The following is a 27,817-nucleotide window of genomic DNA, read 5'->3' on the forward strand; positions in this document are numbered from 1 at the left end:
GGAGGCTCGTGTCTTCCTTGTGCTTACCTCTGACAACTCTGGGCAGGTACTGAAAGATAATGCCTTAAATGTGTCCTTCATCAAAGAATTTTGAATCCACAATTGTCTAGTACTATTTTATAATTAGATTAATCTGAAAATACTGTGGAAATAAAACCCAGTATCTGTGTTTTCAGAAAACTATTAAATCCAATTTTTACTCACACTTAAAACAACAACAAAAAAAGATTTACATGCTCTGTAAATCTACAAGGATGCAAATAATAGTAGCTGAGCATAGCAATGGTTTAACATTTTATTGAACTGGTGTGCTTTATGTGCTGTTTATAGTGAATCAGTGAAAAAAAATTGTACCTTATGTCTTTATTTATTTATTCAACCTATAATCAAATTGCACTGTAGCAATTTCATTCATTCCTTTAAGTCAGGAAACAGATTTCATAATTAAGTTTTCTGCAATAAACTATTTTACACCAAAGTAAGTACATACACAAAATATAATGTGAAAGTGGATTGACATTAACACTCAATGCAGTGCCATATAAAGACAGTTCTAAAGGAGTCTGCTTAGGTATTGTAAGTGATGTATGTTAGTGCTGGATATACTAATACAGCTCTGCAGGTTTTGGTATAAATATCTTTATATAGCATTGCAGTGCACTGTGCAAACATATTCCACAAGAAAAATGTATTTGCTGACACCAAAACCAGATGTAACAAATGGGTCAGTAAAAAAACCCCCCATGCCATTAAAAGCTTTGTTCTTCAAACATGACCTTTAATCCTTCTTCTTTCAGAAAGCTTGCATTTCCTCACGTCCAAGTCTTTCAAAACAAACATGCCTAGCAAGCATCAATGTATATTGAACTTCACTCGAAATAGCATTGCCAAATTTGCCCACAAATATTTCAAACCTGTTGATCCCAGAGCAGTAATGACACACAAACAGAGTTGTCAATTACTTAAGAAGTTTTGGCACAGTGAGGGTAGGAACTGTAATTTCTTTAAAAATTGGCACATAGTTTGGATTTGGTTGGCTTGGACCTTGATCCAAAGTCTCAATGATAGTCTGCTTCATATCTCTGCTGGCATCGCCTCTCACTGTCAGCAAAGCTGCAATGTGGTCATCCCTGTCAAAGGAAAAGGGTAAAACTGCCATTAGGAAGCTTTGCACAAGTTAAGATTTTGTGCAATTGGCAATCCTTTCACTCAGTTTCAGCGGGTACTTTTTATTCTTAATCAGATCTCTACTCAGAACTGGTTTTCCTTGCTCAATATAAAGCACTGTTTTGGCTGCTTGGAGGACTCTAAAACCTATTTTATCCTCCCAAAACACAGAAATGAAGTATTTTAAGTATTCCTCCGCAGTACTCAAGCAGTTCTAACTCCTAGCCTACATACACATATATTGTACATTAGCCTTATTTTCCACAAGAAAGTGGTTGGTTACATTCTAAAATATGAAAAATGTGGACACATTTTCACATTGTTTTAAAATTTTAGAATTTGCCCAAGACCACAAGGAAATTATGATGTTATCTATCTTTAAAATTTGAGGGCAAAGAGAATTACCTGATATCGGGGTATTTACTGACTAAAGTTGAAACTTCCAGATAGAGCAGTGAAGGATCAGTCAGCTTGATAACCTCTGCAATGGCTTCAATGATGTCACAGAGTCCTTCAGTGTCCTCTCCAGAGCCCTGCAAAAGTAAACAAAAAATATTAAAAATGCCCCAAACCAATAGCAATAACCTCTCAAATCTACAAACAATCCTTTAATTAATACTTTGTCTAACAATGCTCTTGAATTTCCCAAAAAGCTGAATTTTCAGACATTAAAAAACCCCAAACATTTGTGAATTGTCACCATAATCCTTTTCTCTCCCTGTTCTTCATTCAGAGACCTACTCTGAGAATATCAGTGAAGAAAGTAGTGCCCCACAAACAGTATCTTGTATTTATCCACATGGTGATACATTCTAGTCTTCAACTTTAGGTAATCTATGAGCATAAATGTTAGGAATAACTAAAATGAAAGCCAGATCTCTTCTGAAACATTATTTCATAACTGGCCCTCCATTAGATTCCTTCAAGTCATCTGGCCACCAAAGCAGCTTTCAGCAACTGATTGATTACCTGTATCTTTTTAAACTGGACTATTTTAGTACTTTTAATTCAAGGTTATCTGGTTCTGCCAATCAGGTATGGTTTGTTTCATTTATTCCACCACTGCTTCCATTAATTCCCCCAGTTTTTCAGGCTTTATCTTTCTGAGCATTCTTTTTGCATTTTGTCATCTGTTGGCCCTAGGACCTTTCTTGAAAATCCCTGTTTCTTATGCAGTTAAAACTTTTAGGCCTGTCTTGCACATTGATTTTCAAGTACCTTTTTTAGCCTGTCTTTTCTATTTCTACTGGACTTTAAATGGGGTCAACACACTCATCTTATTGATCCAAATGAACACACTGCATGCTCCTTAGGTAATAAGTAATGGCATCTGTTTGATGCCACATCAGCCTTTCTTCTGGCCAGGAAAAGCAAAGACAGATTTTTAAAGTGTTGGTTTTTTTTTTACAACTGCTTTTTCCTTTCACTTACTACTATGAATTCAGGGTACCTATCTCTCTGAGGCCACTCAAATACTCAGCTGCAGAGAGCTGTATAAACACAAAGCAGTAGAAACTGGTGCTCCAGAATTTCAGCAGCCAGCCTGTGTGTTCAGAAACTCCATCTGTGCCCTCAGTTGGCATCTTTGATATTCCCAAGTCACTCAAAATTCTGGAGACATGGAGATCTAACTCTAACCATTTCCCCCAAGCAGTAAATATGTGGGGTTATTGTAAATTACCAGGTTAACAGGACTACCCAAAGCAAATACTTACAGCTGCAAGCTTCTTAAACAAAAATCTGAACTGTTCTGCTTCTTTGATCATTCTTTCTGCACCCTCTTTTCTCTCTTCTGCATTCTTGAAAGATATACGTTTTAACATGATTGCTCTGATGTATTCCACAACTACTCGCCGATGGGCCTCAAGAGTCATTGTCTGAAAGAAATGGTAAAGGTGGTGGATTATGCCAGTGATACCTGCAAATGTAGCCATTATTTTTAGGCTTTGAACTGTGTAATTGCACTTAATCATATACAGTTTTTGCTAATAATACAGATAGAGTGGTTTTAGATTTCCACAGTGCTAACAGAAATGAAAATCTCTCTTTACCTAACAATGTGCCAATTACAAGAAACAACAAACCCAAGGTATCTTTAATGCCATGTCTGAATTTTTTGAGGAGCACCAAAGAATGATCACTTTCTCAGATCTTCCCTGTGTGATCTGCTGTTCTGCACTTGTCTGTTTATAGGAAATATCTACTGGTACCTGGGTAATGCTGAGGTTTGGAAATAAAGAACAAAAGTAAAACCCTGAAACCTTTACATGCTTATTTTTCAACAGTAATGCAAGGATAGTCCTTAAATCCCACAAGTCCTCAGACGTTTTTTCTTCCCCTTAAGCACAGTGACAAAGTTAGTTACAATTAACAAAAATCTTGCATAATAGGTAGTTAAAACCTTTTTATTATCTTTTATTAATAGTATGTATCAAATTTTAGTTTTAATTAACATGTTCTCTGGTCAAAACTTGGAAAAAAAAGGTTTCAGGAAAGAGAGAAAAGGGGTAGTGGGAAAAAAAAAAAGGAGAAAACAACAGATTGCAAAGTACTGGAAGTCACAACCCTCCTCCAGAACACAGAAAATACTATTTCAAGTTCTGCTCTCAAGACTCTGCAGAAATACCAGTTAAGTGGCTGCTCAGGAATGGCTTCTCTTGCACTGGTGGAATTGATGCCAATTACACAAAGGAAAATGAACTGCACAGAACAGACTGTGGAGGACTGACATGTATGGCCCATCCCACTGGAAAGGGACTGAGAACAGCTCTACTACAACTGAGAACACTCCACAAGAGCCAACAGTGCTATGGTAGAGCATTCAATTTACACATGAGGAAAACAGCAAAGCAGAATGACTTAGATCCAGATTTCCTCTATTCCAGAACGGTGTCCTTTCCATTAAGCTACAGTCTTCTTGGAGGTGCTTCGTTTGTGTGGCTTTTAAAAACTGTCCTTTCAAAACAGGGTTACCCAAGAATATTTTCAAATCAGAAAAAAAATCCCATCACAAATCAGGGAAACAAAAGCATGGTCCAGCCTGTGCTAGAACATATGGCATCTTTTATGGGAGGTTTTTTTGTGTTGGGAGGCAGTGGAAAAGAAGATATGATGAATGCCAAAGAATCTGCTTGTAATTTTTTTCCCCACAGGGTGGCAATAAATGCTACATGATGAAACATATGTGATTACAGAGATTGATATTAGCACTTCAAAACTCATGCCAAGCATTCATACCTCACAGTAACAAACTAAATCTGGAAAAGAAAGCTGTTCCGTGGATATAGACTAATTCTGGGACTGACCTAACTTATTTTGTGCACTTTTTCTGGTCTGAAAATACATACACTTACATAAGGCCTCTAAGATCCGCAAATACTGAAGGTTAAAAGGTCATCAGAGAAACTCTGAGCAGTTCTCTTTATAACTTTGAGAATTAAGGTAAGAAAGAATAAGTGTATGGTTTGGAGACAAAATATCTTTTAAGCCCTTCTGCTTAGTAAGAGCTTTTTCAAAGACCTCACCTAAATACTGATCTTGCTAGCTTCTATTAGGTTCCTAAGTGTTAGACAATAATTTAACACTGTCTTATTACATGAACCTGCCTTTAATCTTCCACATTATTGTACTTGATTTTATCAGTAAAGAAATCCAGATATCCTTTGGCAGACCACAGGGGAAAAAAAGCACCTAACCTAGCACATTTGCTGTTCTAAGAGCACTTTAAACATAGCTATTATGCACTTCTTAGCCCTTATGGCACTGAGTTCGCTATGCTTTATTGTATGTATTAAAACTAAGAATTACATGATGTGCATTTATAAAGAAAAGTAATTCAGGCCACCAAAACTAGTTTCAGAAGAGCTAATTTTATCTGACTACAAATTTCTGAGGAGAGATAGAAACTTACAAACTCATAAGAATAACTAGTAACATGCCAAGAAGTTTCCTGGCCTAAGTCCTGCAACTTAACTCTGCCTTTGACAATATTATATGAACAGAAAACCAGTAGCTTCTGCAGTATGACGATGAACATTTTTTCAGTTCCAATGATGAAACAATTTCAATTTTTGCATTCCAATTCTGATTTTCATGTGGTGTTCAGAAATTCCAAATCAACTTGATGTTCAGAGTACATTAGCAAAGTGTCACTGAATATTTTGCACCTACCTTTTTGTAAGGCTTTTTAATTTTTGCAAAGTCATTGAAATAATCCTCCACAGTGACACAGATAGTCCCCACTGCATTAGACCCCATCAACCACTTCTTCGTCATCAGCTCGTTCAGGTGTGGCTGAGAAGGTAACAAACAAGAGATCAGATCAGGTTTTTGACAGTCTAATCAGATCAGGGCAGTTACTAAAAAGTGGGAGACAATTTTAAGCGTTGTCAATTTCTAAACTATGTTGCTCCAACATCCTTCCTCATGTGAGTCATTCAAGGTGTTTACGTTAGTTCAACATTTTATTACAAATCTAGCAAGTTCCAGAGCATCTCTCTTGACCATTTCCTGCTGTTTCTCTAATTTCCCTCCCCATACTCCCAATTTCTTTATAGTAATAATTCCATCCCTGAGGGATTCTATACAAGAAGCTAGAATTCCTAAACATGGAAATCTACCAGACAGAAAGGGCCCACTGTTAGAATCAATTAAATTTGTTAATTACACATGAACTGTACCTGCAATGGCAACTTAATATCAGCAGTAGTTTCCCAAATAATCCTTAAAATTCAACAACCTAAGACTAAGTGTATCTACTAGAAAATACTAATTATATACAGAGCACCTGCCTGATGTCATCCCATGAAACCCAATTAAGCAACCTTCCAGTCTCCCACATCCAGTGAAGAACAATACTAATGTTTACTGACATTTTGCTAGCCCATATATATACACCACATATTTTATATGTTTAGCAATCAAAAGGCTCCACAACTACTTCATTCTGAATTATTTTTTCTTTCTAAATAAAACTTGGTGTTTTCTGAGGAAAAAAGTTCTAACCTCTAAATCCATGAAGACTTCATCTAGCAGGCTAGAGCATCCTTCTTTAGCAATGATATCTAAAGTTGCATCCATGTTTGCATGACTGATTGACAACGTGTCTTCCATGTCACTTTTCAGGTATTTTCTTTTCAGACTGATGATAGATTCTCTGTGACAAAAAAAAAAAAGGTTTCTCATGACCCACTGATGCACAGATGCACTCCTATTGAATTTTTGGAGTACAGGCACAGAAGAAGACACAGCAGACAGTTACTTTTGCAAGGGGAAACAATGCCTGCTGCTTGCTTTGGAAGCCTTAATTTACTCTCCAGCATGATTTTGGAGTGGTCAGTGTAGACTAATTGTGTGTTGGTAGCAAACTGCTGATGATCTGTAGACCTGCTAATGGCAGCAGATCCAGATGAGTAGGAAGATGGATTGCTCATCACTGAAACATGAGCCACGTTCTGATACTCTTGACAGAAGGTCTGTCTTTACATTTCTCCAGTTCAGTTCACCTTGATCACACTGCTTGAAGGTGATATGTGAGAGAAGATGGCAGGACCCAGACTAACTAACTGAAATGACTTTTTTAAATTCTGGAAGCTGAAGATAAATTTTTCTTTGGCAATGAAATTCTTGGAATAACAAGTGGTTTTTCACGGGTGAGGGGCAATGGCTTGGCTTGCCAAAGGCAAAAGCAATCACAAAACCTGACTCTTAAAACAGCAGTATCTTTAAACTTACTGCCTTTGTTTAGTCAGCTAAACTACCTTAACTGAAACCCTCTTTGCATACAGAAGAAAAGGTTCTGTGAAGAGGCAGTATGACAACTGAAATATCAATAGCTATTTTTCTCACAATACTGCAAGAATATGCAGACTTACTTAAAGGTTTGACAGTTGTTGATGACTGCAATCATGTACTGAACATAGCATTGAGGATACTGACGATTTTTAAGATGATCTTCTTTATACAATTGTGCTTCATCTTTGTACCTGTAACACATACAAGGAATGGCATTAAACAGACACAAATCTGTAATAACTCAAATACACCCATCAGACCAAATGCTCCATAAGGGTCTGTCAGGTAATTAGAAGTAGTTTATAACAAGTGTGTTGCTCATGTGGTATTGTCTTTCTGTTCAGGACAGAATCCAGCCAAGAAGGTGTTTTCTCTCTTCCTTACGAGAAAGAGGTATAAATTTGAGATATAAAAGAAAGTGGAACTGACTCAAAAAATTACAGAGCCGTTTGCAGACAGGAACTGAAAGTGCCACTCAGCAGCACAGAGGAACTTCTGCAGAGAAATTGGGGAAGAGAAGAAAGGAAGAAAAGGAAAGGGAAGAAAAGCTTGGTTGGCATGAATGTGACAGGAGAAAGACAAAGCAATAAGGAAACATCCCAACAGAAAAGAAGTATTGGAATTGTAGAAACAAAGAGAGACTGAGGTAGGATAAAGCATTTGTATTTTAAACATTGTTACCTGGTTAAAAAGGAATTCATTTGCTGAAGACATAGAACGAGTACCTTTGTTTTCAAATCTTCATTTATCTGAGCAGCCACCTGAAGATTCTGCTCAAACATCTAAGACAAAAATAGCTTAATTAGAAAGAGAGGCCTTTATCAGTGGTAAAACAAAGGAAGGACTTTCATCTTGGAGTCTTGGAGACTCTCACTAGCACCAGCACTACACATGCCTTTTGTTGCCTTTGTTGTTTTTGGTTTTTTTTTCAGACAAGCCCACTGACTAACCAAAAGCCACTATTTTCCTAAGTGTAATTAATATATTACTGACAACCATTAAAGCATACTGCAGTGGTCTGATACTGAAAATAGGTGCATTTTTTCTCAGCAAAACAGTACTTATCTCTTTAATTTAGTAGTGCTTTGGCTTTACAGCGTATCAAAGTCCTAGGGTCAGCTCCTGCAGTTAGTAATGAATAACCCTACAACTCAAATCCCTTTGCTTCTCCCATATATGAAAGTAGAGAGCTCACAATAGTGAAGTAAAGGAGCCTCTAAACTTTAGAAACATAAGCAGGTACAAGATCTAGGTGACTTACAGGCAGCTGTGTTTGAGAGGAGGGAAACTAGGAAGGAAGGATACAAAGCCAGGTGGAAACATGAGCTGTTTTTATGCTAAGATCATTTTGAAAATTTCACTGTTACATGGATCTCAATACTGCAGTCCTTCTCAGCATGACACTAGAGCCAATAATCAGCCACCAGTTTCTTTGATATCACACACTTTCTGAAAACGATTCGATGAAGTAAACCTTGGCACTAACACAAATGTGAAAGAATGTAACAAAATCCTGGTATAAGCTGAAAAAAAAAATAAAATGGGAAACAAATGCAGGAAGAAGAGATAATCTATCTTTCATTGAAGGTACCTAACACAATATTTGTAAAGAAAAATTAGAAAATGAGCATAATAAGCTGACATTTTTCTGGTTGATAAAGATCACTTTCAAAACTCTCCACTACCAACAACAGGGTGGTGCAGGTTTGGGTATTTTTGTGGCCTTTTTTTTTTTTTAGGATTTTAGAAACAGCCTTATCTTTTCTGGTTTTAATTTGGACAGGCATTCATGTTAACTGAAGTATTGTTTAAAACAGCAACAGTTTCAACCTTCAACAGAACTTTTTATTCTAGTATTAAGGTGTTTGTATAATGAGTAACTTACAGTAACAAATACATGCCTAACTACCTCAGCACCACATTAACAAACATGCCTAACTAATTCAGAACTGTATTAACAAAAACTCTTCTACTAAGTCACAACCATCTCATCTGGTGGGCTTATAACATAGCTTTACATCAAGAGACCTAAGTAAAAGCAGCTCACTAAATACAAATACCAACTAAACAGGGTGAGAAAAGTGTGTTTCTAATCTACACATAAAAAAGAACTAAGTCTTTAAGCATTAAAGAAGGTAAATAAAAAGCTTCAAAGAAACAACCTCTCCAACTAACAGCTCTACAGGAAAAAAACCCACTCTACTTCAAAAGACATAGAAACAATAGCACTCCAGAAAGTTTGGCTTCCCTCTCCATTCCCCCAAATCCATGTGCTTCTATAGATTTTCTGGAATAACCAAGTTGTCTTATACCTGAAAAACAATAGCTGGGAGTGTAGTCTGGTAGTATCCATCTTGATCTGCTTCTGGTTCAGTTTCTTTTATCCAGTCTTTTTTATCTGTCTCCAGTGCTTTTCGTAGCCAGCCAATGATGTTAGACTTCATTAAATAAAGCAACAAAGAGAAAGAAAAGATTTAATTCGATGCAACAAAAACTCCTACTACAATATTTAGAATAGCAGTCATTTCCATAATGAAGAGTGGCATAGTAACAGATAATGCTGACCACTCTTGTCATTCCGACAGGATAGAGGTAACAGACAAATTAAAATTTGCATTGGCAAAGGTTAGTACTGGTACACAAATGGTGTAGTTTGAAGCTTAGGCACACTTTGGAAGGGGAGTGCTCCTAACACAGAGGGCAAGTCAGTTCGTCAGAATAAATGTGTTTACTAACTCTGGAAGAATTTAAGGCTCAGGCTTTAGGTTTCAAACTGAATTTTTCCCCAACTGAAAACATTAGGGTAATATTTAATGTAGGAAAATAGCACATATCTGCCTGTACTTGCTTTTACACCTCCATTTTAGAAAACTGGTGCTCATTACTGCTGGGGACAAAACCCCAGGATTACATTAAATGGGTTGTGTTTCTTGGAACACAAGTACTGCAGAACACAGCCACGGATACAATGGCTGGCTCTCCTCCCATCTGCCCAGTACATTATACAGCAAAGAGACATTAAGAACAACTGGGTTTAGAAGGAGATTAAGCCAGTTTTCTGCATGACACATAGCACAGACCTATTCACAAGAGTAAAGACCAGGATGCTTGCTAAATATATAACTGGATTCTTTGATTCCTGTCTTGCTTGGGTTGATGATTTCTGCCTCTTTTCTGCTTTGTTCACATTTGCTTAAAATCCGTAGTAATAGAAATGTTTGCACCTCTTTCCAACATGTAACAGATGTATTACTGCCATGCAAAAAGTGCCCTGCCATGCAAAATTACACATTACCAGTAAGCACAAACAGAAAGGCCATGAAAGTCCATATAGTACCCTCTTCAATTGTGTGGAATGATGCACTACCTTTCATCCTCATAAGCATGGAACTGCTCTGATGAGATATGATTTGCAAAGAAGAATTAATCTTTTAAGCCAGCAGCCCAGGGGACTTTTTTCACCTTAAGATCAGCATGTGCCAGGACTTTTTTTCAAGCTGAGGTGATTGGAAAAATAATATGCTAAAAATCTGTTAAAATCTACTAGCATTTTCTTTCTCATAACATTTTTGTTGATGTGAACATCAGTATTTAAGTTGATAGTCACAATTACTTGTATTTATCCATACAGAACTAGTTACACTGTGTTTAAAAACACATTTAAACAGCATCAAAAAAAATAAAGTAGAAGTGAAACAAATAGGCAGTTTCAGTATTTTCTGCCTTAAAAGAAAGATACAGCCAAAAATCAAAACCAGCAAAAAGAAAGCCACTCTGTTTAATACAGCAGCAACTTTATTTTATTTATATTCTATAAATAAAAAAAAGCAATAGTCTATACATAATACTTTTCAGTAGGTAAGGAAAAAAACAATTCTGGAAAACCAATATAGGTGTATTTTTTTCATGCTAAGTGAGGAAAAATGAATTCAAAGGCATTTCCTGAGTCAAGGAAAAAGTAGCTTCAGAAAGCAAACCAATGTATTTTTCGTCCTAAAGGTAAGTGCAGAAAAATAAACTTGCATAAAAGTCCTACTAAAGCTAATGGGAAGCAGAGCCTCTACTGGCAACTTCCTTAACCCATTACAAGATTGATTCATATCAGTGTGATGAGTGTAAAGTCCAAGTAGTTGCTGTTGCTGGACATGTTTTAGTAGCTAACAAATCCAAAGAAGCATAAAAATTTCCCTCCTCTGCGTGGCAAAGCTCCTAAAGTTAGGAGGAGTAGGAGTTCATTGAACAATTTAAGAACAGCAAGTCCAAAGTTACAACTATTGAAATATCCACTCTTGGAGGCAATTATTGGATCTGACAATCACATAGTGCTTGCTTTGCCATGTAGTTGACCACCTTCTAGTGACTCTTAAGATAACAAAGAAGCAGTGCATTTATAGTTAAGATACACTTGAAATGGCATCCACAAAAGGAAATTATGCTCATGCAGTTAACAGGCATGAAAGGAAAAAGGCTGTTAAAAGACTCAAACTGGCAAATGTGAACATCCTGATTACCTTGAAAAGATCACATCTCTATCAAATGTTGATATAGTTACTATAGGGACCAAGCTGCCTACAGTGTCTTTTTAAGTGCTAACCTAGTAGCACTATGGATTTAGGCATATGAAGACTGGAATCCCTTCCTTTCCAATAAATTATTATTAGTAATCTGTAAAGCATAAGTACTCCTTGAAATGCCATGATTTACATATATAAAATCATCTGATTATGACTTTATGAAGAAACCTACACATACGATATGAAAATTTTTATAAAAGTAATAGTGCTGGATTCACATTTGTCACAGTTTTCTCTGATGGAGGAGCAGCACTGAGGTACTAATGCAGCTATAAACTCATATCTGCATGTGCCTTTGCACTGTTATTACTTACAGTGAGTGTTGACATATACTTGCTGAGAAGCTGGTCTACCACATTTTGTGAAATCAGAGCATCCAGAGAATTTACATCCACTTCGGGAGACAGTTCTGAATTTCCCATCATCTCTGCACTGAATTTAAAAAAAAAAAAGAAAAAGAAGAAAAGAATAAAACATTGCAGATTAGTAAAGAAAAATGAAATAAAAAGTTAAAAACTAAAAAACTATGCAAATTCTTCTGTATGTTCACTGTAAAGAGCAAATTTCCAATACCTACACATATCAAAAAGTTCTTAATAGCAACTGCAACAATAAATGCATTACAAGAAATGTAAATAAAACTGTATGAAAGAAAGAATGTAAAAGCTACAGCCCAGCATATAATAAAAAACATTAGAGACATTTAAATATACAACCTTTCCATGCATTTCTTACTTTTATGTACAAGAATTAGTGATTACTTGAAACTGAATAAACCAACTGGTTCAGCCTGTGGGCTCTTTGTAGGGGACATTTTTATACATCTTTTAAATTTCAGAGGTGATGATAGACGATTTATACATTTTGAATTTTAGAACAGTAAAGATCAGTGACAAGTACAAATTACTGTCCTCAGATCCTCAAAAGAGCTTCTGTTTTGGTACTTGTATCAAATCCATGTAAAAATTAGAATATATTAAAAGAAAAGCTTCCTGTCTTGGTAGAGAATATAGCTAATCTAAGAGGAAGAGGTATCTTTGAAGACAAATCAAAGGTGCACTTCATGGGTACTGCATAAGAGCACTTGCTTGCAAAGGAAAGTTCTTGATTTTATAGGATTTGAAAGAAACTAGAGCAACCCTCAAAAATATTTTGGTAAGAATTATATAAAATTAATACTTTACGGTAGTATTTTGCATCTATATAAGATTATACGAGTGGTTTGTGTAATCAACAAACCCCAAAGCTATGCCAAAGAACAATGTAGCAAGAACTCTTAATATTTCATGCTCAAAAAATCAATAAGTCAAACCCACACTCTTCAGAGAGTGCTTTATTAACAGCTGATGGAAATATATTCAATCATAATAACATAAATTGTTTCACATTCCATTTATAGTGTGCTTTTCAGAAGGAAACCACAAATTCTGTATTCACAGAGGCTACTATAAAAACAAATAGCAACTTAAAAATAAATTCTTAAGCAAGTGTCCAGTCTGTATAGTTCTGCAAATTGAAGCTGTTCTTTGGGTAGATGCAGTGAGTCAGCACAGTGGTGCTTCCACATCCTGGAAAAAAAAAAACCCACTGAAAAAAACCACTACAGCTACCAACTTAGAATATAAGTTCTTGTATTTGAAACCATAAAAGCTACTGTGACTGAACATCCTACACTTGTAACATCTTCCTGAGCCTGTAAGAAAAGAGACTGAAACTATTTTAAGCGGCTCAATCTAGTCAGAAAACTGAATTCCATTCTGTTGCTGTTTACAGAAAGAATACACGTAATAACAGGACCTGCTCTAGGTTGATTTAGGGGAAATGAGAGAAGCTGTTTATGGCACTGTGCCATGTTAGAAAATATTTCTAGCCTCATTATCCCTGTTCACAAGGCCACAGAAACATTAACCTTTTATCAAAGCACATCCCCTGAAACCCCAAAACAAAGACCACAAGCTTCTACCTCTGGTCCCCAAGATAAAAAATTCTTCCTATACACAATTTCGCTTTCCTGATTGTCACAACCCAAGTGCCTGGGGGAAAAGAAGCAACAGACAACCCTCTTCCAAGGGTCACAAGGTTTCTGACTGTTGGGAAGTTATTTACCTTCAACAAAAAGTTTATAATCAAGTTGAAAATTCAAACATAATTGTATTATTTGGAAAGTAGCATTTTAGAAAGCTTCTATTCTGCCCCCAGTCCTGCTGTATCTTGTGAAAAGAGGTACTGGCTCCGGAGACAGCATCCAGCTATATGTGTAGTAGTATTCCTTCTGTTCCTCAAAGTGAACACTGTTGACACTGTCTTTAGCAATCCTGGTGAACTCTTAGCAGTTTTGTCAACACTTGATCAGTATCTCATAAAATGATGCTATAAATCTGAGCATCAGGATCTTACAAGACTTATAATTTTCCTCAAACACAGATAAGGGGCCTGGTCCCAACCCAACAGAGATTTTAATAATAACAGTATGTTTCCGAAACTCTCATTGACTTCAACACGAAAGAAATCCACCTGACACAGTAAAACTGCCACTCAAATATTAAAGGCTATTATTCCACATGTAGCATCACTTTATTTCTGAGCTGTGAGTTGAGCACACTTCTGAAAACAGCTTCCATGCAGACATGCTCTGATTAAGAAACCCCCATGATTCTTTTTTAACTCCTATGTTGCAAATACTGTAAACAGAAGTTATGCATGACTTTATCAATTCATCACATGGAAAAAACCCTCAGTGCTTCTTCTCAGTCAGTATTCTCTCAGCTGCTTTTGAAGTGCAGCTGTAATATGCAAATACAATAAAAATTTATATTTTCCCTCTATTATGCACAGTTACCATAATGCCATGTAGTCCATCCTCCTTCCTAGTTCATTATAAACATATCCCTATGGAGAACTCTTTATTGTATTGTTAAGAGATGTCCAGCAACTGAGATTTGATAAGCTCTGCAAATATCCCTGTTGAGAACTTTACCTTCCCGCTCAGAAACCTGAGCTGATTTCTTCTCCCACTGTGCACTACCAACATACACAATGGCTCATTCTCATAGAATGGCTTGGCTTGGACCTTAAAGACCATCTAGTTCCAACCTGCCTGCCATGGGCAGGGATGCCACCCCCTAGAGCAGGTTGCTCAGGACCCCATCCAACCTGGCCTTGAACACTTCCAGGGATGGGGCATCCACAGCTTCTTTGGGCAACCTGTTCCAGTAATTATCATCCTATTTATAACCTTTTATTGTAATATACAAGAACACAATTCCTGTACTGCCATCTCCGGCCTTTTTTTTTTTTTAGAGAAGAGAAAAAGTCAAAGCCTTAATTTTTTCCTTCAAGGTACTTCCTCTAATTTCCATCCCACTTGTCATGCAGAGATGCAGGGAGAAGTGCATTCTCAAAGATCAAGATCCTGTACTGTGTCTACTCCTTTCACTGTTTCCCTTCTTCACAAGACTCAGCCACCAGGTGCTATAAGCCACATGACTTGCTTTAGCAAGATCTGTTTGCTTTGCAAATAGAGGTAACACTGACTTTGCTCCCTCCCTTTGCCCTTCCAATGATGGAACACACCAACTGAGAGAGCTTTAGCTCTAAATTGTCTAACTCAGTACCAATCTCCTCTGCTTTCTGGAAGAAAGGTAGAAGAATTAAAGAATTTTAAGACCAAGAATCGCCTTACTGGAACATAAGCCCCAAGACATAAACAAAGAGCCCGGGAGCAGGATTTCTGCCAAGGTCATGCATGAGAAGGACTCACGTATCTGTGATTTTCATTCACTGTAGAGTTATTCCTCTGGCCTTCAAAAGAAGAAAAGGCCAATTAACTCAGCTCCTTATTAGTGCCTGCACCTCTCTTATACCCTAAGTATCTAAGTATGCACAAGTGGGTGCTCCTGATTGTTCCTTGCAGGGAAGAAAAACCAGGAGAACTTTGCAGTGTAAAGCACAGAGTGCTGAACACAAACCTTAAAGCTGGTTATTAGAATTCTCCAGAACAGTATTATCTCCCACCTCTGTGCTTTATGGTATTATACTCTAAACCCACAAAGTGTCTAACTTGTTGCATTAGTGATATTGAACAACTGAAGACATCAAAAGTACACACGGCACAGAACCTGGGTCAGTGCCAGCTATTCAGAACAGGATTACAGTCCTGAGCCACAGAAAGGCTAGCAGCACGTTTTCCCAAACAAATCAGTTGCTCTAGTAACTACACGCCAGCAAAAACTCAACAGTTGCCACTCGAGCTGTTTCTATCTGGAGGATTAAAAAAGGAGGCAACAAACCCCCCCCTAAAGCTTAAGTTATCCCAACAAATCACACAACTCAAAAGAAATACGCTTTCAAATATCATAGAAAACAACCTGTAAGCAGAAATTCTTCTAAAAAACCAAATCATCACATAGTTTTGAGAGAAAACCCAAAGGAAGTTACTACATTCTTTCCATTTAGCAGTAATGAGGCAGCTGAAACAGTCCCACCCCTGTAGAAGAGAACAATAGAAAGTTAATAATCATACAGATCTTCTGGGGCCGTGGCTACAACAAACATTATGTTTCACACACGAGCTCTCAGTCTCCTGTTCTTCCCAATACTTCACCACACTGGTACACCAATACAAGGTGACTGTAGCTTCATGCAGATCTTTAACTGCATTAAAACTTGAAGCAACTCAAAATTAAATATTAGAAAATACAAACAAGTTTTAAGGAGTAATTTCCAGGATGCAAAATGTGTAATGAATAGTAAAGAACTTGCTAGTTTGATATAATCCCTTTTTTACCTTCTTGTATGTTAATAGACATGCCAACATTAACACAAACTGTGTTTTGCATGTTTCCTCTCACTTATTGCTAACAGAAAAGGGGGCCTTACCTAGTGTAGGTATTCAAAACCCAAGTTAGAAGGCTAACAATCTCATTTGCTTCCAGATCCTCTGCAGCAAGTTCTTGCATTCGGGTGGCCAAAGCTTGATGGTACATGTTTAACAACCTGTTGAAAATGTCATAATGGGGAGGAAAGCATTGATCCAGCAGGGTCTTGGCCACGAGCAGGTCATCAAGGACGTATTTGCGGATGATTTCTAGATGTCGCACAAGCCACATTTTGTCAGATTCTCTGGTGTCTGCCTGAGTGCCTTCAATCCGTGTGCTCACAGTTCTTTCCAAAATATTGAACATTTTTTCTTTCCACTTCTTTGGTCTGCCAGGAGGTATGAACCCAGTCTGCTTCTTCCTGTCTAACATGCGCCTGTCAATTTTCTCCTCCCTCTCAATTATCCTCACAACAGAGACAAGCAAAGTTGGATCTCGACGGACTGTAACAAGGGATCTTTGAACCACCATCCAAAGCTGCTTTGCCAATTCCTCAGACAGTTTCTGCATATCCCCAAAGTATGTATGGATGAGGTTCATGTCATGTGTGTTTTTGCTGTCCATGCGATACTGCTCATACATCAGGTTATCACGAGAACACTCCAAATCCATCAGCTTCCGGTGAGCCTGCAGAAGTTCCCCTCGCTCAATCAGATCGTGGGTCTCCCTGACTATCTCTGGAACTGAAAGAAAAATCACATAGAGTACAACACCACTGTCAAAATACAAACACTAAATACAAGACAATAAAAGCACTAGGAAAACAGCTGGAGAACGGCTGTAGGAATTATTTTTAAATAATTTAATGGAAATTATTTTTAAGTATTCAAAACCTGTTAGTAAATGTTACGTATCTTTATACATTATTAACTATAATGCTCCACTTTGATCAGTGGCTAAACAAAGATCATAGTGCAACACAATTTTCTCTCTCCCTCCTGGTGCCAAAAAATAAATAAGAGACTCCTGGAAAGCCTACTATGAAACAAATTGCAGTACTGGCCTTCTTATACATTATATAAAAGGCTTTTAACTTACCTGACTAAAAGTCACTACTTTGTTGAACCTGAGGCTACATAAACCCAAAAAATGCCAAATTTTACCTCCTTCTTGAACAGTTTTTGCCTGCCTAAGGCACGAAGGAAGGATAGGGATAATTACCTGTGCAGTTAAAATATTTAGAAGATTTTCTTTCTTTATTATTTTTTCAGTATTTGAGGAATCCTACAGAAGAAGATTAGGATCCTGTGGGGGAAGAACTGAAAAATCTCATCAGAAGAACTGTCACTGCAAAAAAGGCAGCTAGTGATAAAACTGGCAGCCCACAAAAAGTTCTAATGATTGCGTGTAACTGTCTTTTCAATCATGATAAAAACCACTTTGTTTATAAAACATTTGATCATCTCTGAGCAAAACAACTATACTGTTTAACAACTCCAGGGGGAGATGCTTCATAGTAAAAACCTCTCAGAAAGACTGAAATGGTTTATTGTCTCAGTTGCATTCATCTGTGTGAAACGAAACAACACCCCCAAAACAACACCACATTGGAACATGCACAACTTGCTGTTCTTTGTTTTTAATTGCTAGACATTGCTTGTAAACACTAATCTTTTCTTGAAATTGCACACTGTATCTGATACTGTAAAGGTTAGATACACACAGAGAGTGAACTAATCAACCTGGTATGGCTGGGAAGCAATTTTCCTTTATAGGTACACTTTGTGTATTAGTATCAGGAGATAAGAGGGGAGAAGTAACTATTTAAGTAAAATCAAATTAGTATGATAGGTTTATCCTTGTTACGGGGTAAGACACTTTAAATTATTTATAAGTAGAAAAGTCCTGTCAAGGAACTCATCATGATTCAAGATGGAATGCAATGTGCACCAAAACAGCTGCACAAAATGACACAGGTAATCACGTTCTCCTTATCTTTACAGTATCCATTCTATCACATTCATCTTATTTCATTTTTCAAACCCTCACAGTTGTACAGTGGTGCAAAATGTTCCTGCCTCCTTATTTAATTTCATACTATTTGTACCAAACAGGCTTGCTGTAGGTGTCCAGCTCAGGTGGCAACACACCAGAACTTCATTAATACTCTTTCTGTATTTGTTGCTTGCATATTTCAGTTTTTTATACTAAACATGTTATCCCTGCTACTGATTACTTGCAAGAAACTTCTTTGTGAGTTGTGTTTCATGGCCAGCCTAGAAGTTCCTACAGCACAATGTAGTTTTCCTCTATATCAAATGGCTACCAGCTACTTCCCTGTGTGTGATGTGTAGGTGATTCTTCCTTAATTCTTCATTCCCAGTGAGGTTTAAAGTTCTCAGCACTGCTTGACAACCTTACAGCTGTTAGCACCATTTTAAAGTGTTTTCAGTATGGAATGGATTATATAAAGAACATTAGATTACCTGAAAATATATTCTTGAGATTTTCTACAGCAGCTGCCAGTTGGCTGTGTTGCACTACAGCATCCTTAACATCCTTGAGGTTTTCTATAGTGTTGATGCTCTGTCTCCAGTCCTTATTGACATCTACCAAAGACTGCTGAATGTCCTTCACATCATTCAGTGCATTGTGCAGTTGGCTTAAACCTGTTCGTACTCCATCTAACTGTGACTGAATTGCTGCCTTAAATACAAACAAAGAGACAAAGAAAGAACCCAGGTTATTCATCATTAAGTTTCGTATTTTCAACATTTCTCAAGATTTAATTTTCATTTCAGTATCTAACATTTTCAACAGACAAAAATGAAAAGGAAATATTGTAATTTACTAGAAATGTGTAAGTTGGCATGTGCACAATGTTGTTTATGCCCACATACCATTTTTTTTAAGTTCTGAATTTGTATCTAGTTTTAAAGGACCTAGATACAATTGATTCACCTACAAACTAACATAGGAGCTTAGGGAGATGGATCATAAACTTTATAAGTCTATATTAAACCAGGATCAAAGGAATGAGACTTCTTTGCGTTTCCTTCATAAATTAATTTCAAAGGGGGATATCAAAAGAAAGTCCAGATGTTTCATCAGAATGTTTGGTATGTACATATTCTCAAAGCATTTTACTAAAGCAATTACAAATTTTTAATCACAACGGAAAATGCTCTAAAAAAGCCCAAATTGAATTCTCAAGTGTTCTTTAAAAAAACCCCAAAACTCCTGAAGGCAAAAAAAAGTAATGTAATTCAGTAAAACAAACAACAAAACCCCAAACTGAATAAAATTTTCACACTGTGAAACATCAACGACCAGACCCACAATCCAACTACCAGATTATTTTGGCATAAAGACAGGTTATTGATATGGATATCCTGTGACAGGTGACACTTGAAATAATGACTCTTCAAAAAGGCTGTTAGGCCTGATTATCATACAGGTGTCCAGACACCTAACTGAAAATGCATTATAGTGCATGTCTGAGTGAAAGAAATCAGATCACATCCACAGCACATTTTTTAGATATGTATGTGGTGAAGGTGAAATCAGGGGAGTGGAAAATGCAACTAGAAATAACAGGTTTCAAAAGACAAGCAAGTCATTCATGAAAACTCAGCTGCATAACTTGGGGAGGCAAAGTAACCAGCAAAGAAAATGAGGCACTAATGGTTTTGCTAAGCTCAAAACACATTTTTTGCCAGACTTTTAAGGGCCAAAAGCGTGGAAAGTTGTGGAACTTTTTGTCGAATACTAGAAGCCAAAGAGGAAATCCTGGTAACTGCAAACAACATGTACTGTGTTTTAAATGTACTGGGAAAGTCTCAGAAAAATGCAGTGACTTTTAAACTAAGATTATTTATGTTCTTTCAAATTATGACCTGCTGTTTTTATTGATAAAAATGTATCTTCCTGGCAGACTCAGCACAATTAAGCAGTGGTAAGGCATTTTTATACAGTTTCTATCTATAGAACTGCTGCATTAACACAATTTTCCCCTACAGGAACTGAGATAATTAGGATACTCAAACATTCAATACGATACTCAAACACAATCTTCTGCAGCTGACCATAAAGTATTTTAAAAATCACATGATCATTAAACGTTCAATACTTCTGCTTTGATAATTTCTTCTGAGGCAGATCTTCCAAGTATTACATATTCAAATTTCTGCCTATTTATCTTTTGCAGAAACTTGATAATGTTGAACTGAAACAGTCAGTGATCTCAGTCTCTGACATAAATGGACAAGGAAAATTCTAAAAGCAGACATCCATCCATATTCAGTTTGCCTTCTAATAGTCAGCTGGGACTGACAGGGATCGGGCAGAGAACAAAGCACGTCCCAGACTAGCACTGTAGACTGCTTCCTAGAATTCATATTCATCTTAGATTGGACTGATCATCACTGTATTAAAGAAATGAAAACAAAACTAAGCCATCCTGGAAAAAGGGCTCAAAACTTATCTTTTATGTCTTGTCAAGTGACAGCTTTCAACATGAAGCCATGGAACCAGAATCCTGGCTTCCTGGTCTCCCTATGGTTCAAATTCATGACTGCACAGCAGCTAAGAATCAAAAGGGAGAGGATTAATGGATGTTTATATTCTGGAACACCCACAACCTAGAAACTTTCCTAGGATATGTATATTTATACAGTGTTTCTTCACAGAGAAGTTCTTCCATTGACTGGATAACTGCACAAACAAAAATGATTATAATTTTACAAGCTCTGGAAGAGAGTCCAAGCAGCTCTTCTCCTGCATTCTGGACTACAGAACACAAAAGCACCAGCCGACAGTGCTACCTGGTGCTCATCCACACATCATTTCAGAGTTCTGCTACTGAACCCCAAAAATACTGCTTCACTGAATGTCATCAGTCTCATACATGAAACTGCGGAGTTTGACACATTTCAAAACAGTTTTTCCTCTAAGAATTTATGTTCCACACGAAGAAAAGCAATGAGGCATATAAGAAATGGACATAACTAAATATATAGGAGAGGATATAGAGAGGATATTTAAATTCACCTGAAGAAAGTGATGACAAAGATGAAAGTGTATCCAGTCAGAGATACACACTAACATGTTCACACTGAAAGATTTCCCATGTGTTCATTCCCTCAGATGAAGCAGTAATCCAGCCTGAGAAGTCAGCAACTCCTCTGGCTGATGACCCTGATGTCTGTCTCCCCGTCTTCCACAGCACACAGAGAAACAGTTTAAATCCACAGCAAGAATACTTCCTACATCCTCTCTGTGCTGCCATCCATTAGAGTAAATCTCATGGGAAAAACGGCACCGCTATCCATTGCATCACTAACTGGCACCTTTTTCAGGAATGCATCCTGAGTGGATTGAAGGGTACTGAACTTCTTTTTGGAACAGGTGTTTCTGACCACCTATAGATGACTGAACTAATTTAAGGCAACCAATAGGGAAAATAGCGATAAAGTGGATTTAGGCATTTACAAGACTTACAAAGTTTAGTCATGACTGTCTATAAAGCAGCCAGGCAAATGACTGTTCTCATATATTATAAATAGATCACAGTAACTAAACAGCTGATCCATTATTAATAGACTCTATCTGCTTCCTGACTTAAATCTGAAAAGTCCAAGTCATCCGAAAAAATTCTGTTTTTATGCTACAAAAATCAACATGTAATTTGCTATCTGTAAATAGCACATTCTATATAAATAACAAATTTTTTCACTGTGAAAGAAAACTGGTTTTCTTCTACTGCATACAGACTCCCACAAAGAACTAGCCATTAAATAGCTATAAGATTAACTAAGTGGAATACAAGATTAGATACAGTGTATACCAGCCATTTTGAGCTAAGAAAATGTTACCCAAAACACTTTCTAAGACTGTACTCCACCTACTTAATACAGTGGTCTAAAATGACTGTTGGCAAATACCAGTGAGGGAAGGAAACCCAGAACTCAGTAACATACGGACAATAAACACAGGATGACCACACTCGTATGTCAGGCTAAGTCTGTGTGTGTGAATGTCCATCCACTCACACATACACATGTGAAGGAGGAGAAAAATCACAGGGTCACTTCCACAAGAGACAAGAACATGATGTATTTTAGCTATCTTCCCTAACCCATGTAAAAGTCAGAGGGGTAACTGACTGATCCTTTTTCAGATGCAATCATCAATTTTTTGTTAGAAGTTCAGTATTCAATCACTAAGATAAAGGTTTGCTGGCTGACAGGCTACACAGCACAAGGGTAGTTGTCCATGGACAAACTGCAGAAGGTACAGGACCTAAGAAGACTTAAAATGCTTAATAAAATGTTAGTAAGATGTACACCATTTATTTGCATTAATTTTAGGACACAAATTTTCTGGTTTGGACACCAAGCAAAAACTAAACTCCCTGATTTAAAACTATCCATCTGGCTGAAAATGTAGAATGAAAAAAAAAACAAAAACAGAAGAAAGGAAAAAAAGAAAGTACATTCATGCTGCACCACAGACATGCAGCTTTATTCAACTTTGTACCTTGAGTCGAGCTTCTACTGAAGCCTTCTTACGAGCTTCCCTTCTGCGATACTGCTCCACTTTATCCAGCTGATCAGGACGCTGAAGCATTCCTGCCACTCTCTGAACAGCTGTTGCAACTGCTTCCCTATCCGTTTCCTCCATTGTTGATTAGGACCTCAAAATGCCTTCATAACTTAACAGTACTGAAAAGAAATAAAATATTTTTTAAGAACCCACTTTTTAAAAATTTTATGGCTATGTGACATTTCAAAGTCAACAACTGGAGAATTAACTTCAGCACCAAAAGCAGTGAAACTTGACAGAAGCATCATTAAACCACATTATAAAGAGAAGCAACTAGAATTCTACAAGAATTGCATTTAAAAGCACTTAGCTCAGTCTCATTAGTTCCCCTAAAATGTTTTTGGTTGCTGATTTTGCATATACCTTGCTCAAACCTTTAGTCTGAATAAAAAAAAACCCTACAAAACACCACCAAAAAACCCCACCACCACAAAACAGGCAAATCTTCATTAAAAGAACAGATTGTATTTAATCTAAGAGGAGGTTTGCCTATTAAAAGGGCAATGAGACAAGCATAATGGAATCTTGTAGAAAGTCCAAGCAAAAGTCCTAACTCATCCTGAACTAGAATTGGGTGGAGCTGAGAGAACCACAGTCCCCCTGCAGCAATAGGTCAAATTTGCCACCAAAACTGTGGAGAAACATAGCTGTGGAAGCTCCAAACCCAGACACTTAACTATAGAGCACTTCCATTTAGACTTCTGATGGATAATTTTTTGATTTCCAGCTCTTGTCTTCAGCTCTTCTCACAGTATCAGCCCTGTCCATCAGGAGTGTAGGGAAAAATCAATCAAGTGATTTCGCCTCAGTCTCCAGAAGAATTTCCAGTGAAGCCAAGACACGCAGGCAAACAAGTATGGGAAAATGTAACATCTGCTGGCCATCAAGGTTCTCTCAAACTTCACTAGCGACTAACAGAAATTAGGGAGGATCCCATTACCAAAGATACAATCCCATGGTGTCCACAGACCTCTGAGGAACATTATCTGGAGCTCCTCATTGCTTCCAAATTATTTCCAACATATTATGTCTTTAGTCTTGCAACCAAACAGAACATTTTAGGTTCTGCTGCCACAGCTAGAGATTATACTCTCTCATACCCATATTATTCCTTGAAATTAGATATCTATTTTCAGAGCAGTCTGCATTCATAAATCCAGCACATCACTTAATCTCAACAGAACAGTGATCTGAAGAACTGTGTCAAGTGCACAGCACTGAAAGAGCAAAAGCAAGAAGACTTGTGAGACAAGAGAAAAAGTTTGATAAATGAAGGAAACTGGAAACATTCCCCACCCCAAAAAACAACTGAAGCAAAGAAAATCGTTCACCACCCTTCACAGCAAACTAATAACAAAACAACTGAAGCAAAGAAAATCGTTCACCACCCTTCACAGGCAAACTAATACTCCCGCCAGTCTGTGAATAATGGCCACCCCAGAAGCAAAACCATCATATTTTACTGCTAAGTGTGATATACACTAGGAAATTTCCCTTTGGTCAGCTTGGGTCAGATGTCCCTGCTGTGCCCTGTCAATCTCTGCCCATCCCCAGCCTACTTGAGAGGAGTGGAGGGCAGATTAGGAAAAAGAGAAAGCCTGTACACTGTACAAGCCTCCTTCAGCCAGAGCCAAACACTGCGGTGCGAGCAGCACTGTTTTAGCCACAAATCCAAAACACAGACTGTACAGACTGTTATAAAGAAAGTTAACTACATCCCAGCCAGACTCTGTAGAGCATTAGCAAAATTCCTAATTTTAGAATTTATCATGACTAAAAAACACTCCAGGCAAGGTTTGCCCATGAGCTAGTCTGCAAGAGCCTAAGTCTATGTCTCAAGTTCTGTATCTCTAGTACCTCTAAAAATTACATGCACAAGTATGTACTTGTTCCAGAATTATTTCTACAGTGTAAACTCCTGTACTTCTTTACTACTGGCCTGTTTAGCTCAAACCATGCTTGATTTCTTACTCTTCATCTAAACATGCAAGATCTATTTCAATCACTTGCGTTTTGGAATTATAACTCCAGTTTTGTTTGGCTCAATCCATTTCCAAGCTATCAGGGCTCTATCTAAAATTAAACAAACAAACAAACATTTTTTTGAATTTGCTACAGAAATGGTATTCTGCAGCAGAGAGCTTTATCCTGAATTACTGCCCTTATTAAAAGCTCTGCATACATTCCACAGAGTTACAACACCTTTAGCCCACACAGCCACTACCCAGGCACATCGAGCAGACCTCGTCAGCAGAATCAGAAGCCAGCGCACTGTAACTAACACCCCGAGGCAGACTGGCTCCTGTACAACCACCCAAAAGAAACAGCAAACTTTAGGAAACCATGTCAACTTCACACTGAAGCTGTGAGTCAAAACTACATACACCTTCAGCGAAGTATACAGGCAGAAGTGAACAAAACTACGTTCTGAGTCGATTTAGGAAGGCTCCGGCTGCCATCGCACCCTTATCCTCGGGACTCACACTCCAGAGTCGAGCCAGCGGGGACGACAGGCTCCCAGGGGGAGGCCCCTGCCCCTCTGCAGAGGAGCTCCTGGGCTACAGGAACGCAACGACCCCTCCAGAGCCCGGGGGAAGCAGCGGCGGCAGTCCCGGCCGGCAGCCCAGACCCGCCCGGCTCCTCCCTGGCACAAGCGGCTCAGCTCGAATCATTCGCACCGACGCAGGTGCCCGTCCCTTGCCGGGCAAAGGCCGGAGACCTGCCCGCTGGCACGCCGAGCTCCTTCGCCCTCCGCCGCGGCCCCGGGACAGGACGAGCCCTCAGCACCCCCTTCGGCCCCGCCATCCCGAGGGGCTCCCCGGACCGCCCCGGCCCATCCCGCCCCTACCCCCTCCGCTTCCCACTGCCAGACCAGGGTCATTACAGCCCGCGACAGCCAGGCAGGGGCCGGCACGGCGGCGTTCACCGGCCGGCAGGGACAGGGCGGGGAGCGGCGGGATGCGCGGCCGCCACTTACCGGGGCCGCGGCCGGCCCTCCTCGGGAAGGCGCTGACAGCCCCCGGTGCGCCGGCGCACGCCCGGCCGCGCACGCGCACCACGCTGCCGGCAGCACCGCCACCGCCTCCGCCTCCGCCTCCGCCTCCGCCTCCGCCTCCGCCTCCGCCTCCGCCCCCCCCTCCCCCTTTGCTTCCGCCTCCGCTTTCGGCTTTTGATAGTTTTGTTGTTAAGGGGCCCAGTGTGTGCTCTTGGAGCCTGGTTCAAAGTCGCCGAAATCGGTTATAAAAATAAAAAAATAAACTTCACGACTCCCGTGAGGTGTTAAAGCTTTGGGCTGGAGCGGTCGCCTGCTGCAGTGGGTGTCGTCTGGAAAAAAAGAAGGAAGCACGCGGAGTTATTTCTTCACGGGATGGGTTGTTAAGAGTTGGAATGGGCTGCCAAAGGGATGTGGTGGAGTCACCGTGCCTGGAGGTGTTCAGGAAATGACTGGATGTGGCTCAGTGCCATGATCTGGTTGACACGGTGGTGTTGGGTCATACTGGTTGGACTCGATGAGCTCAGAGGTCTTTTCCAACCTAAGTGATTCTGTGAGGGTGGATAAGCTGCACATCACGCGGTGCCTTCAGATCCGTGTGGAAGCTGTTTTTCCGGGCAGAGGAGAAGGGACACTCCTCACTCAGCCCGCTGTCTCGGCTGTCTCCTCACGCCTTGCCCAGACCCAGGGCGCTCCCGTGCCAGGAAGGGATGTGTCGGGAGCGTGGTGTGGCCGCCGGGATACAGCGCTCACCACGAGCACCCCTGGCTCAGCACCTCAGAATCGCTGAGGCTCAGGGAAGCTGCGTGTTTAGGGTTTAATTTATATGCAAGAGAAACCTACGGTGCTTTTCAAAAGACAAGTAGTTATGAAATTAGCACTGGATTGCTGGGTGCAGTGGGAAATGGGGACAGGCGAGGTGCCTCGTGGGGGCTGGGTTCTTCGCTGGGTTTGTGTAGGGGTTGCCATAGCAGCTGCCAGCCGCTCCAAGTGTCCGGGAAAGACCGCAGGCGTAAAAACCTGCTTGGGATTGAGCCGGTGCCGCAGTCAGCACTCGGTGCCCAGCGCTTCGCAGCGGGACCTGCGGCTGCAGGAGCTTCGGAAGGAGCTTAACCTGTCCCCCGACGCGTGAGTTCCCACCTGCGGCAGTCTGACTGGAGAGAAAGTATAGTTATGCAATTAGAAATAAAGTTTTGGTAACAGGCACCCTTAGAGGAGCTTTTATCATTTTAAAAACTGCTTAGATCTTCTCTTTTTAAATCACCGACTGCAAGTAGAGATATTTCTTTTCCCCTTTCCTTGCTAGTCTCTCTCGCTGTAACAGGGATAAAAATACCGAAAGTGTGTTTATTACAATGTTACACTGTCCAGTCATTTTCTGTACTGTTGATTTAGGTTGATTTTTGTGTGGTGGTGCAGATGGAGGATTCTGTGGGAGGTGAGACTGAGTTAGGGGGAAGAGATGAGCCCAGTTCCTCTCACGGTCACTCTGCGCAGCAGGAGTCCGAGCAACTGAGGGCAACACAACTTTCTTCTAAACCTCATATTGATCTCTGTCCACCTCTAATTGCCATAAAAAAAGGTAAGGGAGAAAATAATAAGTACTTCATGTTGGCTTTGCATGGAAAAAAACACAGGAAAAAAAAGAGAAACCAATTATTAAGTAGAGTGTTTAAGTTTATATATACTGGATGGGTATGTGCTATTTTGAAACTGCCAGTGTAGGAACTGTGTGTGCTGAATGTGCAGTTTTCAGCTTTATAAATAAATATGTACATATAAATAAGCAAATGCATATATGTTTTTATATATGTATGTATTTACAGGGTCATCCACAGTGCAACTCTGATCCCATACCAGATTTCCTAGTG

At 39.0% G+C, this 27,817-nt stretch overlaps 1 protein-coding gene across 2 annotated transcripts; it reads right to left on the reverse strand.

Annotated features, from left to right (window-relative positions):
• Window positions 1-281: 281 nt before the first annotated feature.
• LOC121672840 (exocyst complex component 3) lies at window positions 282-26,023 on the reverse strand. 2 transcript variants are annotated; one of them, XM_042045746.1, is made up of 13 exons: window positions 25,932-26,023; window positions 22,889-23,073; window positions 18,838-19,057; window positions 16,413-17,094; window positions 11,849-11,966; window positions 9,273-9,398; window positions 7,642-7,742; window positions 7,041-7,151; window positions 6,172-6,322; window positions 5,338-5,460; window positions 2,883-3,044; window positions 1,573-1,700; window positions 282-1,130 (listed from the first exon to the last, which is right to left on the reverse strand). In XM_042045746.1, the coding sequence occupies exons 2-13, from the start codon at window positions 23,030-23,032 to the stop codon at window positions 959-961; spliced, it is 2,238 nt and encodes a 745-aa protein (XP_041901680.1). In that variant the 5' UTR covers window positions 23,033-23,073; window positions 25,932-26,023; the 3' UTR covers window positions 282-958. The 2 variants fall into 2 exon arrangements, with proteins under 2 accessions (XP_041901680.1, XP_041901681.1); XM_042045747.1 differs by lacking the exon at window positions 25,932-26,023 and adding an exon at window positions 25,438-25,679.
• Between the last annotated feature and the right edge of the window lie 1,794 nt (window positions 26,024-27,817).

This window comes from Corvus kubaryi, unplaced genomic scaffold (assembly GCF_017639235.1).
Source record: "Corvus kubaryi isolate FWS band 111438036 unplaced genomic scaffold, C.kubaryi_AGA036_p1.0 64999, whole genome shotgun sequence".
Lineage (NCBI taxonomy): Eukaryota > Metazoa > Chordata > Aves > Passeriformes > Corvidae > Corvus > Corvus kubaryi.

Bases quoted from the DNA above. Each gene is read 5' to 3' on its own strand.
- LOC121672840 (XM_042045746.1), bottom strand. From the start codon at position 23,032: ATGGAGGAAACGGATAGGGAAGCAGTTGCAACAGCTGTTCAGAGAGTG. The intron at 7,743-9,272 runs GTATAAGACAAC...TTTTTGTCTTAG, and splicing joins TCCCAGCTATTGTTTTTCAG to ATGTTTGAGCAGAATCTTCA. The intron at 7,152-7,641 runs GTAACAATGTTT...TATGTGTTACAG, and splicing joins ATGAATTCCTTTTTAACCAG to GTACAAAGATGAAGCACAAT.